Source organism: Lepisosteus platostomus, chromosome 11, assembly GCF_059453375.1.
Source record: "Lepisosteus platostomus isolate fLepPlt1 chromosome 11, fLepPlt1.hap1, whole genome shotgun sequence".
Lineage (NCBI taxonomy): Eukaryota > Metazoa > Chordata > Actinopteri > Semionotiformes > Lepisosteidae > Lepisosteus > Lepisosteus platostomus.
The window spans coordinates 38,128,040-38,143,708 of record NC_142621.1 but is presented as its reverse complement, the minus strand read 5'-3'; the positions used below and the strand labels follow the sequence as shown (position 1 = coordinate 38,143,708).

General features: G+C 33.2%; 1 protein-coding gene across 1 annotated transcript; it reads left to right on the top strand.

The window, feature by feature from the left end:
- Positions 1–214: 214 nt before the first annotated feature.
- Positions 215–14,738, top strand: gsg1l2b (gsg1-like 2b). Its single transcript, XM_088599560.1, has 5 exons — positions 215–1,020; positions 2,714–2,761; positions 5,958–6,110; positions 10,423–10,534; positions 11,593–14,738. Exons 1-5 carry the CDS (start codon positions 720–722, stop codon positions 11,891–11,893), a joined length of 915 nt encoding a protein of 304 aa, XP_088455686.1. The 5' UTR covers positions 215–719; the 3' UTR covers positions 11,894–14,738.
- Positions 14,739–15,669: the final 931 nt, after the last annotated feature.

Sequence of the window (15,669 nt, the reverse complement as noted above, 5' to 3'; positions counted from 1 at the left end):
TATAAATCCTGAAAAATTATGAAACAAAAACTACAGTAGGTGAGACAAATGACAATAAAAAAGAAATACCATTTCGGAGGTAGGGCTTTCATCTAGTGGTTTGACCTGTCAGTGATGAGATCTCATATAAAATGAATGGCATTCAAAGAAATAAAACACAGATAAGGACAGCCCCTTTTTGAAGAGGGTCACACAGTCACGGACACTGCCATTCTTCCTAACCTAACAATCTTTCAACAGATGACCTTGTGAAGAGTGATTTACACATTATAGATTCAGCCCTCAATTACTCACTAGAGTACACAGCACAGCAGTAAGAGCAGTAAGAGCATTCTTTCTTCGAATTTGAGTGTTTCTGTCATTCTCAGCTTCACTTTTTCTTTCTGCCTCTATGGATTCCTTTAAACCTCCCAACCTAAACCTCTTACCGTAATTTGGAATAGCCCTGCCCTCAAGTGACAGAAAGCACCAGTTAGGCAAGCAGACAGGCAGGCAGGCAGAGAGACACAGCGTTTTCACTCACTGAGTCTGGACTGGAGGATAGAGAGGATCTGTTCAGCAAGTGAGCAGATCCCGGAAGCAAGCAGTGAGATAGGCAAGCAGCATACAGTAATTACCAAAGGATATTTTAATGAAAAGCTGGATTATGAGGATTTGAAGAGCCATTGCCGAATACTGAAAGCTCTGGATTAGTGGCTTTTTCAGTTTTTCCTGACACAATGGGGATAGACAGACGGCAGAGAGCTTCTCTGGCTCTCACCTTGAACTTCATTGCACTGATCTTTGCCATCTCTGCCCTCAGCACAAGCTATTGGTGTGAGGGGACCAGAAAAGTAGTGAAGCCTTTCTGCAAAGGACCAGTGACTCTCAAGCAGAGCTACTGCATCAGATTCAACAGCTCTAACATCAACGACAGTCGGATTGTCCAGTACATTTGGGAAACTGGAGACGACAAGTTCCTAATGAGACATTTCCATACTGGCATCTGGTTTTCCTGTGAAGAAAATATAAATGGAATAGGTAAGAACAACCAATATGTACAGTATACTATGTTTTTAAACATTTGTTTACAAACACAGCAAACTAGATTTTATGTGGAGCAATGTTTCCTTGAAGAGTTTATAATGTTTCTACTTTAGTTTTTTTTGTTTGTAAATTATAATGGTCAGATTGACTCCTATTTCTTCTTTCAGAGCAACATTTAAAAGGCTCAAATATTTTTATTTTATGAGAAATGCTTATTAAAAATTAATGAAAAAGGAATTTAAAGAAGCCTTTTCTGCTTATTTTTAAACAGTAAATCTGGATATCTAGTCTAGTAAGAGTGTTGCAATTTCTACTTAATGTTGTGAGCTGAGCAATGATAAATTATTTAACTTTGTTCCCCTGAGCATAAAAAATTTAATCGCATGATCTTTTCTGCATAATTTATGATTAACTTGGACCAATTCATATAATGGTTTACAACTTTATTCAATATGTCATCACTACTTTAAAAGTAACACTTTGGATTAACTGCAGAAAAGCAAAACTGATCCATACATTCTCAAATAAATCCTAGAGTACATAAGAAGATAACAATATTCAAAATTCAATCTAAACCAAAAAAAATTCCATGGAATGTAATCCAATAGAATCTCTACTGGATTATGGTACACAATATCAGGATTTAAAATATATCGTATGTGATTTTTAAGGAATGGTGTGGCAAAAACAGGAGCCTAAAGGGACAACTGCAAAATTAAACTCCTTAGGGTTTTTATTATTCTTTTATATAAAAATAAAGTATAGTGCTCAGGAAATGGAGAAAAAAAAACATTTTTTGTTACATAATGTACTGTATAAATTCAATCCTGTGGGTATATACTATGCCTATCATAAATAAACAAATACAGTACGCTCCTTCATGAAAAACAATTGTTTCTGTGGCAAAGGATAGTTTTCAAAGTTGTTCACAGATGCCTGAAAGTTGCAGCAGTTTATTGGAACAAGACTAATGACTAATATTTATGTAATATTTCTGAATTTCTATTTTTCTCATTTGTTTTTATTATATACCGTATAATATTTCTGGGCGTTTCTTGGCTCCAGGACTAGGGAAACAAACTATTGGACAAAATTTACTTTGAGATTAATTTTATAGAAATTACCTTGTGTACAAACACAATGCTATTGGATTAATACAATTTAAGATATTCATGTATGTACCATTGTCAGCACAAAAATGAATTCATGAAAATGCTTTCATGGTATTTGTAATTAATGTAATTAGAAAATAATGTTACAATAATGTCTGAAAATATGTGGTGGTGGTTCTAAACCTCATTCTCTTGAAGGTAAAGGTAGCTGAGTGTCCCTTTCTCTTCAGCATTTATCTAATAAAAAGATCTGTCATAGAACATTCTAATGCAATTCAATTTACCCTTGTAACAAAGAGTACTGATCCTAGATCCATTATTGACAGATACAGTACATGCAAAATAAAACATTTTATACAATCAAGTTGCAGTTTGTTTGAAAATGAAAACTAAAATGATACAGGTCAAACACAAATTTTTACAAAGAAAGAAACAAACATGGAATTTTAGGATGAAATTTTTCTTCTTTGGAATTTACCATAAAATGAGAATTCAAGGACCAATTGGAAATCTGTTGTAACATGTTTGTGGCATGCATGTATGGATTTTGTTAAACAAATTTTTATTTATTTCAGGAGAGAGCTGTAGAAGTTTTCTAAATATTGCACCATCACACGAGAGGGGTAAGTATTTAATCATCCTTTTTAAAAGATCTTTATTTGTCTACAAATTAATGTATGTGAAGTATCTTTTTCATTTTAATTTTAGATTCTTTTGTGTCTCATTGGCCCAATGGAAGTTTTCTTTTATTAAATTGGAGAGTTTTAATAAAACTAAATACATTTTCAGGACATAAGAGTATAAGAAAGGTTTCAAAGTAAAGGAGGCCATTCAGCCCAATTAAAAGAAAAGTCAGTGTATATTAGAATTGTTTTCTGTTTTATGATAGTTTTTACCTTATTTTTCAGTGTTCATAAAAGGCTGAATTAAGTAGCATTTTCTTATAATGCTTCTTTTATTATATTGCAGCGTATTTATTGTTTTAATTGATATTTACAGTGACTGTAAATGTTGTGTGTGAGCATTCTGAAAATCTGCCATCATTACAAAAAAGTTACAATATCTACAGCTATACAATTTATGGATTTCTTAACTTGCAAGACTGCTTGTTTATAAATAATTTGCTGTACCCCTTAAGTTTGGAAGGTTATGGATTAATGTTTTAGTTGCAAGGAAAACAAATAAGATACTGCATTATGTTTCTGACAAGCTAGTGTGCAGCCTGTCAATAAAACAGATTTGAAAAATGATTGCAGTTAAACAACATTAAATCACAAGTACATCCAGAGGAGATACTGTATACCGTATGTAAATATTTGTGAGAATATCATTGAGGTTAATTAATAATTCAAAAGCCAGCAAACTGTGTTTAGCTTGATCAAATAATTACATGTACAGTGAAACTTGGTATAGTATATCCACAGTATATTGGATATTATGGTGGTATAAGAGCTTAATTTCTAAGAACCTAATATACAGCATATTTGATGCTGTGATGGAACAATTTGACAAATTAATGTAAATTGCACATGGAGTATAAATGTTTGTCTTTGCAAAGCAGACATGAAAATAATGCAACAGAGAAAAATGGCAAATACATACTTTAAACCTCTTGAGACGCAACTATCATTTCACGCGTCAATCATTTCAGGGGCTTTTAAAGTAATAAGCTACCCTTTATTGAATTGCTTTAATGATTTAATTCATCCCTTGATTGTCAGCTTTTCTATTTCCTTGGAGAGGTCAAATTGGTCAAAGTTGAGGAGGTCACGTTGGCATGTATTGATTCAAACATTAATGGCAATAGTAAATATGATTAATTACTGAGACTTACAGTAAATGATTTTTTTCTGCACATTTATTGGTTTACCATAATAGTGGACTGTAGACACAAAACAGGTATCAGCAGCATGGAATTTGTATGTTCTTCCAATGTTCACATGGGTTTCCTTTGGGTCTTTCATTTCCTCCCACAGTCTAAAAACATACTGGCAGGTAAATTGGAAAATTGGCCTTGCTGTGAGTGTGTGTGCGCTCTGTGATGGACTGGCGTCCTATCCAGGGTGTATCCTGCCTTTTTGCTGTTGCTTGCCAAGATAGTCTCCGGCTCCCAGCAGCCCTGAATTGGATAAAGCAGATAGAAAATGGATGGATGGAAGGATGGAGAATCAATATGTAATTACAGAAGGATAGTTCTTGTGAATTCCTCCATCCTTAATAATGGAAAATGGTTAACTAATGTTGAGCTCAGATTTAGACTTCACGCATGTAGCTGCAAAAACAGAAGCCAATTTAAAATTTGAAAACAAGTACCAAGGCATTCCAGTTTAAAAAATATTATTTATTAATGATAAATATATTAGAATTTGATTTGTTGGTGAAGTATAGAGCAACATGTGATGTCAATTTGCTTTTTCCCCTGGCCAGCTAGCCTCAGAGTGACTCCAATCTACCTGACCAGTGCTGTCCTCCTAGCTATACTGTACATTATATGTGACAAAGTACAAATTGTCATCTAAATTACTTTGTTCTGCTTTTATAGGACAGTAGTTTGAATTCTGAGAATCAGACCAATTGTAATTGCATTATTAAAAAGCTATTTTTAGCTCAAATACTGTAACTGTAACTGATTGCCTCCTCTTATTTTGGAAAATGAAATGACTTTACAGATACAAAACAAAATAATTACATTCCTTTTAATACTTTTTAAAGTAGTGTATGATGCTCCCTACCTGATATGCTCTCTCTACTGCAACAGGTGTTAGCTAAATGCAGCAATGAAAGTTTCAGGAATAAGGCTGTAAATATGACACAGTGAACAGATGAGGACATTGTTGGTGTTAACCCAAAACTGGAGAAGATTGTTGACTGTTAGTGCAGCATTACACTAAACACATGCTTTACATGTTTCAAAATTGCAAAAGAGTAAAGATAGGGTATTATTACTATCTTTTTTGTTGTTGTTTTTATTATTATAGCTAGTCAACATATACTGAACAAATCTGGACATTATGGTTTATAGAATTATCTTCTTAAAATAAACATTTAGAAATATCACATAAAAACATAATTAAATCTCTTGTTTAGGATCTAGCATTGTTGTGTCCAAAAAATATAGAAAATCTTCCTCCAAAAGTGTGAATCACAGTTAAAATGTTTATGAATGTAGTTTCATATGGTTCCAATATTTGTACACTTAAATTTAAATAAATCCCGTATGCCTCATGTGACATGAACTTGTGCATATGTAACAGGGCTGAAAGAATTCATAATGATTAAGTGAACCAATACAAGAACAGGTAAACTCCTGTATCAATTTAGTAATAATATACAGTATGATATGGTCTCTTTAGCTCTTAAAAACAGCATCTTCATTTTATATTAAATATATTCACTTACTTAAGGGCATAAAGTTAAATTTGTATTGTTTAAGTCAGAGAAGAGGTTTAAAATACAAGTTATGATAAGAGATACATAGAGATGTTTCTCACAAGACGTTATGATATGTTTTATTAGCCACGCACAATTTTAATTTTATTTTTCTATTAAACATATTTCCCTGCCATTTTGTCTCGATAATTCTTGTTAACTTACAATAATAAATACTGTATGGTTTGGGTCAATTTAATCTCATGAGATTTTGGAAATATCTGTTATACCATTCTTGATATAAATCATGCCGTACAGTATATTTTCTATTTGTAGAAGTACTGCCTTCTACCTTTATTACCTATTCATATTAGAAATAGATGTATCAGTATATGATGTTAACTAACCTATCTTCTTCATCCCCTTTTCCTTTGGTTAAATTTTTTTCAGGTGTCCTTTGGTTGTGCATCGTTGCTGAGTGTCTGTACATTGCTCTGTTGGTAACTGGTGGAATTCTTATGTCAATAGAGATATGTCACTATGCTAATGTCATCGACGGCTTGAAACTGAATGCCTTCGCCGCAATATTTACTGTGCTATCAGGTAAATGGTTATGCTTCAATAGGTTTTCTTTCTCCATCTCTTAAATTCTACTCAAATTTATTTATTCAGTGTTACCAGATGTTAACAGATCAGCTACCCGATTCATGCGCTCCAATGAAAAGCTCGAGTATACAGTGCTACAGTAGCTTTCATATTTTTTCTGACATTAATTTATACGGAATTCATTCAGGATTTCTGAATTTGAATGGATGAGCCAGATCTGATGTGGACAGGAAATTGTGGTGCTTTCAACATTTTTGTAGACAGGTTGAGAGACATGTCTTATTTCTCCTATAGCTGTTACTTCTTTTGAAATGTATATTTCCATTATTGTAATTTATTGTAAGACACACTTTTATATTGGCAAGCTGTGTGCCATAAAGTATTCATAATGGAAAGCATTCAACTTCAGAGTCTCTTCTTTCAAGGCAACATACTGTAGTTTGTTTCAAACACATACTGTGCATTACAGTGCTTTCACTGTCAATTTATAGTTGTCAACTAAAATGTTGAAATATTAACACACTCCTCTTAATAAAGACAATATATAATTACACAATTACACATTTAAAGATAAGCCTTCTTTGTTTATCTGTAATTCTTAAAAGTATGCGTTCTTTAAATACATATTGTATGGATAAAAAGCAAATATAGTTTTCAAAAACATTTGTTAGTTATAAAAAAAAAATGTATTTTCTCCCATCTAATCAACCCTCTGGAGACCTAACTTTGTTTTTAAGAGTTTTCTCTCTTCTGAATGTTATGAGCAGGAAATAGAAAAAAACCCACACAATTGAATTCAGTTTCTTAAGAGTGCTAAAACAGCTTCTGTTTGATTTTTTTTGTGGTGAAATTTGACATACAGTACTCTACGCAAAGACAAACAATAGTTAGAAATGGCTCACAATAGAAAGATTATTTATTAATCAGTAATCAGTTGTGCATTAATTATTATTTGAAATAATCTGGTTGCTAAATCATTGCCTTTTTTAAAATGATGTTACAATTCTTACCATACCACTGATTCCATTCTGTTTAAAAAGAAATGTTTAACACTCATGTCATCTAAATCCTTTGCAAAAACAAAATTTGAAAAATCATTCATTGTTGAATCACACCAAACAGGCTAATGTGATTCTAATTATCCTAATTGTCGGTATCAGTTACTGCCATTAAACTCTGCACTTCTATGTGACTTCTACATTATACAGTAACTGTCTTCCCTAGCAGTCATAAACGCTTCATAAATGTTTAAGTTTAACTTTAAAAATGATAAAGTTTCCAGCCCTCTAGAGAGGAATCGCTGTACATTGCCTCTAGTTTAGTTTACAAGAACTGCATATAATATGCTTGTAATTATATTTTCTTGGCATCTAAACAACACTGTGTTGATTAAGAGGAGCTTAAACTACATGAATGTAACAAATTTTATACATTTTAAAAAATGGAGGCCCAATAAAGAAACTCCACAAGGAAGAAAGAATGCATTGAGGGCAATGGATTGGCAGGTTATATCGAGAATTTAGTCTGCACTTGTACAATCTGAGGATTTGTGGTTTTATAAAGTAATCGGATTGGTAACATGGCTGCATTTTTCAGAATGTGGTATTTGCTCAGTGTAGATACCTCTCTCCAGTTGTCAGGCATTCTTCCAGACATCATTTTTATATCTCTGCACCAATACTATTGAATTATTTTGTTCTCAGAGCACACCATGTGTCTGTATGTATCTGGAATTTTCCATCACACTTTTTACATCACACATTTTATGCCCTTAATAGTATAAATATAAGAAAAAATAAAAATAGTAAAAAAAATACCTAATTACATGGTCTGGATTTAATTAACATTTAGCACAGGTTAATTTCAGAATATTCCCTTGATGTAACAGGAATTCAATGTAATCCAAGGACACAGATTTTTATTACTACTAAAAGTATTTTATAGAGCAATTATTCCAGTCTGTAATACTTTCAGAGACATGAAATAGAGAATTGTTTAAGCATTTAAATAATTCATGGGGATATAGCTAGTAAGAGACAAAGAAGGCTTTAATGTCAGTTCTTTTCTGTAAGAATATTTTCAGAATCATCGTAGGTGATTGTCAAATCAAAAGTTGGATAACGCAATATCATTTTTGTATTATTTTTCTTGACTGGATGAAAGCTATCAAAAATATTTTGGTGATATATCTGCTACTTGCTGTGAAATGAGAGAAATATTGAGCAAAATAGTTTTTAATATTCAGGTTTTAATCTGACATGCACCATGGGTGCCCTCTTGTGAATTATAGCCTTTAGTACATACTGTATGCTTCTATTCTCATTTTAACTCTAAGAGAGCATATCCTGTGTCAAGTTGTTGAAAATATATTTAAAATTTAAATTTAAAGTAAAAATTTCTGGTACTAAATGCTATATTTAACACCTGTTAATTGCCTGACCTGTAGAAAAAAAGTGTGATTTTTGACATCCAGAAGAAGTCACTTACACACTTCGATCTTTTTGTGAAACAATTGATATTCATTTTACTTTTTCAAACCAGAACAGTATAACATTTTTAGCATACCAGTCTCCAAAATTTCCATCATCATATTGGTACTGTATCTCGTCTTTCTAATTTACTTGTGGTACTTTAGTACAACTTGTGTTGTACTAAAATACCCTTTAACATACAATGAGACAGCTATGCCAGAAGTTCCGTGAAATCAGGATTTCACTATGTGCTTGTCCTTGGCAACATGAATCTCAGCAATAGAAATCTCTATATACTGTAAATAATGTCCAGATAGACAAGGATCCAATGATGGAGTTATTGCAGAACCTTCTAACGCAGTGCCATCACCTTTACATTTTTGCTGCTACACAGGCCAAGACCGGAGTTAGCATTTAACAAAATCACTATGTAAGGGCAAAGAATATCCTTATTTTGAAAAGTATTGACAGTAGCTTAACTACTGTAGATCTGGACATTCTCAAAAAATACTGTCTCTAACTCCCCATGGACAGACACATATTTTTGTTATTTTTTCCCTAAATACCAAGCTGTCATAATAGTGTAAATTACTGTAGATCTTGAATATATAAAACTTTTCAACTTTTTCAAGTGGAAACTAAGGTACAAGAAAATCAAGATCAAACCAAACAAACATGGTGTTCCAATCAAATGTGTAAAAATTAAATGTAATGTTTTGGGAAATATAGTCCTTCCTTAGACCTCATGGTGGAGAGTGCAGAATGTATTTTGCCCTTTTCAAGCAAATGTAGAAATGTAAGTAATCATACAGTAGAACTAGAACAAACACAAAGGGGAAGCACATACAGTTTTATTCTGACATGATCCTAAAAGTGTTAATCTGTTCAAGCCTACATCTGCCTTAAAAATGTTATTAAAGATTTTTTTAGTATGATAACATGTAATGGAAGTGTAAAATCTTAGTATCACAGTATATGAAGCTTTTGCCAAGCAATAAACTTAGTTTTCTCCTTTGTATGATTTTAAGGCTGTAATGCATATTAGAAAAAAATCAGTTTATACCCTGATAGAGCACTGAAATAGTTAAAAGTTAAAAAGCACATCAACGTAGTATTGGAAGGTATTGTCTCAATTTGGAATTAAACCATCAGTAATGATATGCAATGACAAGCATTGGCAAAAGAAATAGTAATTAACAGAGATTTGCTAGTGGTTGTAAGGAGATTTGTAAGGTTATAAGAAGCATGAAAAATTTCAGGAGAGTCCTACGAGAAAAAAGAAACTGGCCCTTGTTGTACGGTAGCGCCATTGGTATATAAAATTTCAGCCATATTAACCTGATTCTATATGTATGACATAGAAACGAACAAAAAGTACTTATACCCACTCAAGCCCGTCAAAAGCATTCTTAACACCAAATGAAAGAAAAGCACAAAGAAGCAATGTGTGTCAAATGGATGTCTCATTGATTTTTATCACTACAGTTAACTAATCTGTGTTGAGTGTCCTGCGTGTTTTAGAACCACCATCATTGGACACTTCTGGATGTAGACCTGCATGTTTTTCTATTAATTATGAAGTTTTTTTTTCATTTTCAAACATGCATCCTGTCATGTGACATAAGTGTTATATACTGTAAAATCTTGGCAACACCAGGTTGTTCTTTCTTGTCCTATGGAGAAGCAGTTGTACATCTATATTTAATGAGAATGAAGTAGTCTACCATAGAATACCCAACTGAGAACTTTCTTCAATATTTTAAGATGGTTTCTAAACTAAATCAAACCTGCTGGTTGAAATTTCATCTTAGGCTTGAATTTTGTGTCTTGTTTTATAGGTCTTTTAGGTATGGTAGCACATATGATGTTCACCACTGCTTTCCAGTTGACAGTAAGTCTTGGGCCTGAAGACTGGAGGCCTCAGACATGGGATTATGGGTGGTCATATTGGTAAGTCTAGCATATTAATGCAGTGTTTTGAACTGAATTCTATACTGATGTACAAATGTATATTGATGTATATTGTAATCTATGATTTTCTTTTTTCCAATCTGAAATTTCTCTTCCTAAACAAGTTGATGTCCTTCAATAATGTCTCATCACCCAAATATTTGAAATTGTGCATTAAGGTGACAGTTAAACAACCTTGTCCAACACTTTTACTTACAGTTCTTAAACTTCAGCAGTTTAACACAAAACATACACTGGGAGAAAAATATAATAGTTTAAAAGGAAATCTCACACACATCATGATATATTTTAATACAGTATGTCAAAAATATGTATTCTGTGTTGAATGTACACTGCATTCATAATACAATCATAAGGATAAAAATACAATTAAGACAATTAATTATATAATTTCCTAATTTTTCATGTCCAGTTTATAGGATGTATTTAAGTAAAATAATAATTAACGGTGTTATTTTAGCAGAAGTTCAGGACAAGATCAAATTCGCATCTCACACTTCTGCACTTCTGCTTACAGTATAAACACTTGCTGGCTGCCCACAATTCTACATGTGTTTTTTAAGTCCCCTCCCTCCACCCCAGCTGCACTCTTCCAACCATTATTTGTAAGTGAGGGGGGTACGGCACTGAGGTTTAGCCACAGCTGTTGTTTCCTTAGCCAGGCCAGTTAACACCCAAGTATGACTTACACTGTTGCTTTATATTTCATTATATGTTCACAGTACCGCTAAATAATTCTGTATTCTATCTATGTAATACTATCTGTTTATTCAGATAGTTAGTTGAAATGCTCGGGCTTGATTTTCACAAGAAAAGAGAATAATGTAATTGTAAAAACAAGAATAAAAACACTAAAAGCTAAAAAGACCACAGGTTAAGCAACATAAAAAGCATTCTGTATATTGTATACTGTATACTGAAGATTGTAGCAAAGATTTTGTTTCCAATAATTCACGTTTTTAATATATTCTTTGATAGTTTTACTCAAGACTCTGGCCCTGTATTTTTTTAAAGCATTTTCCGATTTTTCTCCACAGCCTTGCATGGAGTTCCTTTACTAGTTGCATGGCGTCTTCGGTGACCACGATCAACAGGTACACAAAGACGATACTGGAGTTCAAGCATAAAAGGAGAAACATTGAGAAGAATCTTAAAGTCAAACAAAAGCTGCTTGACTTTGAGTCAGCTGACCAAGTCTGGGACATGTACATTAGCTCTGTGCCTAGCACAGCAGAAGAATTGTTAGACCTCTCAAGTAATGGCCGGAAATTATCCAACACTTCAGTTTTCTTAGATCTCAATGATTTGCCAGATCCACAGGTTGAAGAATATTGTTAAGCACTCAAGCTAAAAATTGTTTTCAACTACTATCTGCACATATTGGCCCCTCTGTTCACTTTTTAGCTAATATTTTTGTCCACCTAAAGTAATATTTTCAAACAAACATTACTATAATCATTCAAGGAATACTGTGAAAATATTTAATACTGGTAGATAGGATTATTTATTGTTATATGGAAGCACATTACTGTCTTCCCAGATTTTCAGTAGTTTTGTGTACAGTATGTGTGTATGAGTGTTTGAGCAAATGGTTGTAGAGGTATGTGTTATTTGGTAACTGCCTTTTATTAAAAAGAAGCTGTGAAAAGTAGAAGAAATAAAAACCAAAAAAGTTAGCATTAACTGGGCTATGACTGTTCACGTGAAATGAGGTCAGCTAGGCAACACAAGAATTCTGGTGCATATTTTATATCTTAAAAAGGGGTGCCATTATACAGTGAGAGAAAAAATACAGAAACTGGAAATGTACAGTTTATGTTTCATTTTTATCTCACTTAATTTTTTTTGCACTGAACAGTTCTTTTGTATTCAGTTGCTTTTTAATTATTGAATTCCAAAGCTCAGAATTTCAGTATTTCTTTAGATTTAAATAGAGGAAAAAAAGTCTTAAAAATTGGTGCAGTGCCTTTTGTAGGAATTTATTTTTTGCTTCTCTTAAAATTCGAACGACTAGCAGCATTTTTTAACTTAGTTGTTTTCCTTCTATATTTTAGAAAATTATACTAATGATTTCACTTACAGTACATTCATTTCATGACAAATTTGGAATGGGCAATTTGGACCAATTTAAAATGACAGAGTAACAGAGTTAATTTATGTGCAATTTAACCCAAAATTATGTTTTGAAAAGGTAAATGTCTGAAAAACACTTTCATATCGATATAGTATGTTAAATTTGGATGGTAAAATGAATAGAAGTATAAATTTAAATTATCTACTCAAAGATGAGAAACAAAAACAAATATCTGACCAGCTGAATGTCTTGAGCATTTAGGAAATGCTCAACTCCCTGTTCAGTGCATCTCAGATATCAAGCGAGTGTCTTTTTAAGCATGACAATAAGTTATTATAAATAAATGTAAGTTATTGTAGAAAAACAGGCAGTTCCAAAGTTAGCAGTGGACATACTTATAGTGAGGATGTAATATTAGAGAATTTCTCCCAAAGCTTAGATGTATCATTGGAATCACCAGGTCAGTGGTCATCAGCTGGGTGGGGAATTAGGAGCTGTAAATCCAGTTAACAAAGTAGCAGAGAGAATCTTGTAAAGTCAGTAACTACCGTCCAGCCCTCAACAAGTTGGAATGCTGGGTGCTGTAAGCTGCAAAGTCCAGGTCCACAAAGTGTTGGAGTACCTGTGTGATCTGGATGCCAAGCTTGGTTCTGGTGTAACAAAGGATGAAGCCAATCATCTACAGTAGGTAATTCAAGATACAGTACATAGGCCCTACAGGTGACAGAGGGCTAGGATTACATCTATGCCCTGTAAAAATGTCTCTGGAAAGACAAATGGGCAATGGTATGGGAATGATTGAGAATACTCAGAACTGACAGAGCCAGTGCCTCAAGAGATAATGACTGCATTTCACCTCAGTGGTAACCACAATATATCAATCAACAGAAACAGGCTTCAAAACAGTGCTGACTTTCATAGTCAGATAGGTACAGTATCTAATACATGCTGTACAACAGACAGACTATTGTCAGAGCAAAAAGAAAAAAAAGGCCAGGACAAAATAACAGAATAACTGTTTGTAAAATGTGTGCTTTGTCAGTTTTGATAAAATAAGAAGTGTTACTAATACTGTATATCATTAAAGTATGTACTAGATATAAGGGGAGATTAACAACGCCAAGAGGTGATTGCACCCTAAAATCCTGAAACCCTTATCCTGAAAGGCCTATGTCTGATCAATAATCATGAGGTCTTCATCAGCACCAACTGAAAAACCACTTGACACGACAACTAAACTGGCAGCTATATCATTGCTGGCTAAATAGAAAAAAAAGATTGGCTTGCATATGTATAAATGTTTCTTCTAATAGTGCAACTACAATACCTGCCTTTATCTTGTGAGATATTTTGGCTTACCTATATCTCAGTACCATAAATAATATCTAAGTCATACAAAGGATAAAAGGTAATAGTTTCGCTAAATGTTCAATGTTTACATCAGGACCAGTAATTCGTTTTCAATGGTCTATGGATAGAGACCCAAGAAACAAGAAGTTTGCTAGCTTTAGTTTAACACATACAATACGGTAATTAGTAAATTTAAGTTACTCAGAACTAACCTGAAAGGGACACCATAAGAAACTTTGGCTTTCCAGGACCAGGTTTGGTTTACTCTATGAAAAGAACATTTTGACAATATCCAAAAATAGTTTCTCTAATGGTTGACTAAACATTCCATTGATTTGATGTCATGTTAACATTGGATCACTAAAATAAAACACTATACAGCTGCCTTTCTTAGCTAAAGGTAACAACATTTTAAGTTTACAGTTGCTGTTACTTACATATCAAATCCCAGTTTAAGATCTGTAATTGCTTTAAATTTGAAGGGCAGACATATAATGATGTTTTGTATTTACCAGTGTTTATGTCTGTTAACAAGTTGTGCCCACCATGCTAATGTAATTTAAAATACTGCCAAAGTAATTAATAAGCAGTGTAGAACTGTGTAGTCAACAATAAACCTGTGTTATAATTAGTGCACGGTGTTGTGTGAAAATACTGTATCTACTGTAATACTGTTTTTGCACTTGTAAAATGTTTTATGGATAGCAAATTATTTTATTGGTTTTTGTTGTATGCTTTTTAATAAAGACATAAAAGGTCGCAATTTGTCTTTCAATTGAATGTTGCTCACAGTAAACATTGAGTACATTTACAACTTATTGTAGCTACATATTTCATTAGACCTATCCATTTCCTATAACTGAAGTAAAACTTTGAAAATTCAAAGTAATTACAATATTTGGCACACAGAGTTTGAAATCAATGCCTTTTCATTTTTTGCATTTGAAAAACCCTCTATGATTCAGAGATTCAGACGATTTTGGAAAACATTCTCACTGATTAGTAGAATTATATGGCAACCACAGAACATTGCTTATTGCCACAGAAACACAGATAAAAGATACACATGTCAAATAATTTGTTTTTTCCCTCTCATGTGGGTACTGTATACTGTACCTCAGTCTTTGAACTGCCTATGTTAAATCTTCATCTATAAATAATGATGCTGCAAAAGATGGGACAGACCCCAATATCCTCCACAAAGCCAGGTTGGAAACTGTTATGCCACTCATCAAATGTTGTTCTGAATCATGAAAGTAAGCCAAAATTAGGTCATCTGAAGTAGTAGAAAGAGAGCAATATATACTTTTCAACATAGGGAACAGAGAACCAAGTTCATCAGTGAATGTTCTGTGACATTTTAGACCACATTTTGCTCTTTGGTAAGTGCACCAAACAGTCTTAGTTTTTTCTTTCTTATAGAATAGAACTAAAATAAAAAAGTTCCACTTCTCATTAAAAATAGCATTTCTGAAAACAACTTCAGTCTCATCACAATTCAATCATATCATATACTGTAATGTAAGATCTCCCCAATCAAATGCAGTATGTGTAACGAAGCATTCTTTCAGGACCCTATGCAGACAACACAATCCGGGGAGGAGTGAGGAAAACACAGCGAAAAAAGCATGCAAGGGGCTGGAAGGAAAACAGGGGGGTGTCCACGGTGCGCTGGTGTTCAGGGGAGGTG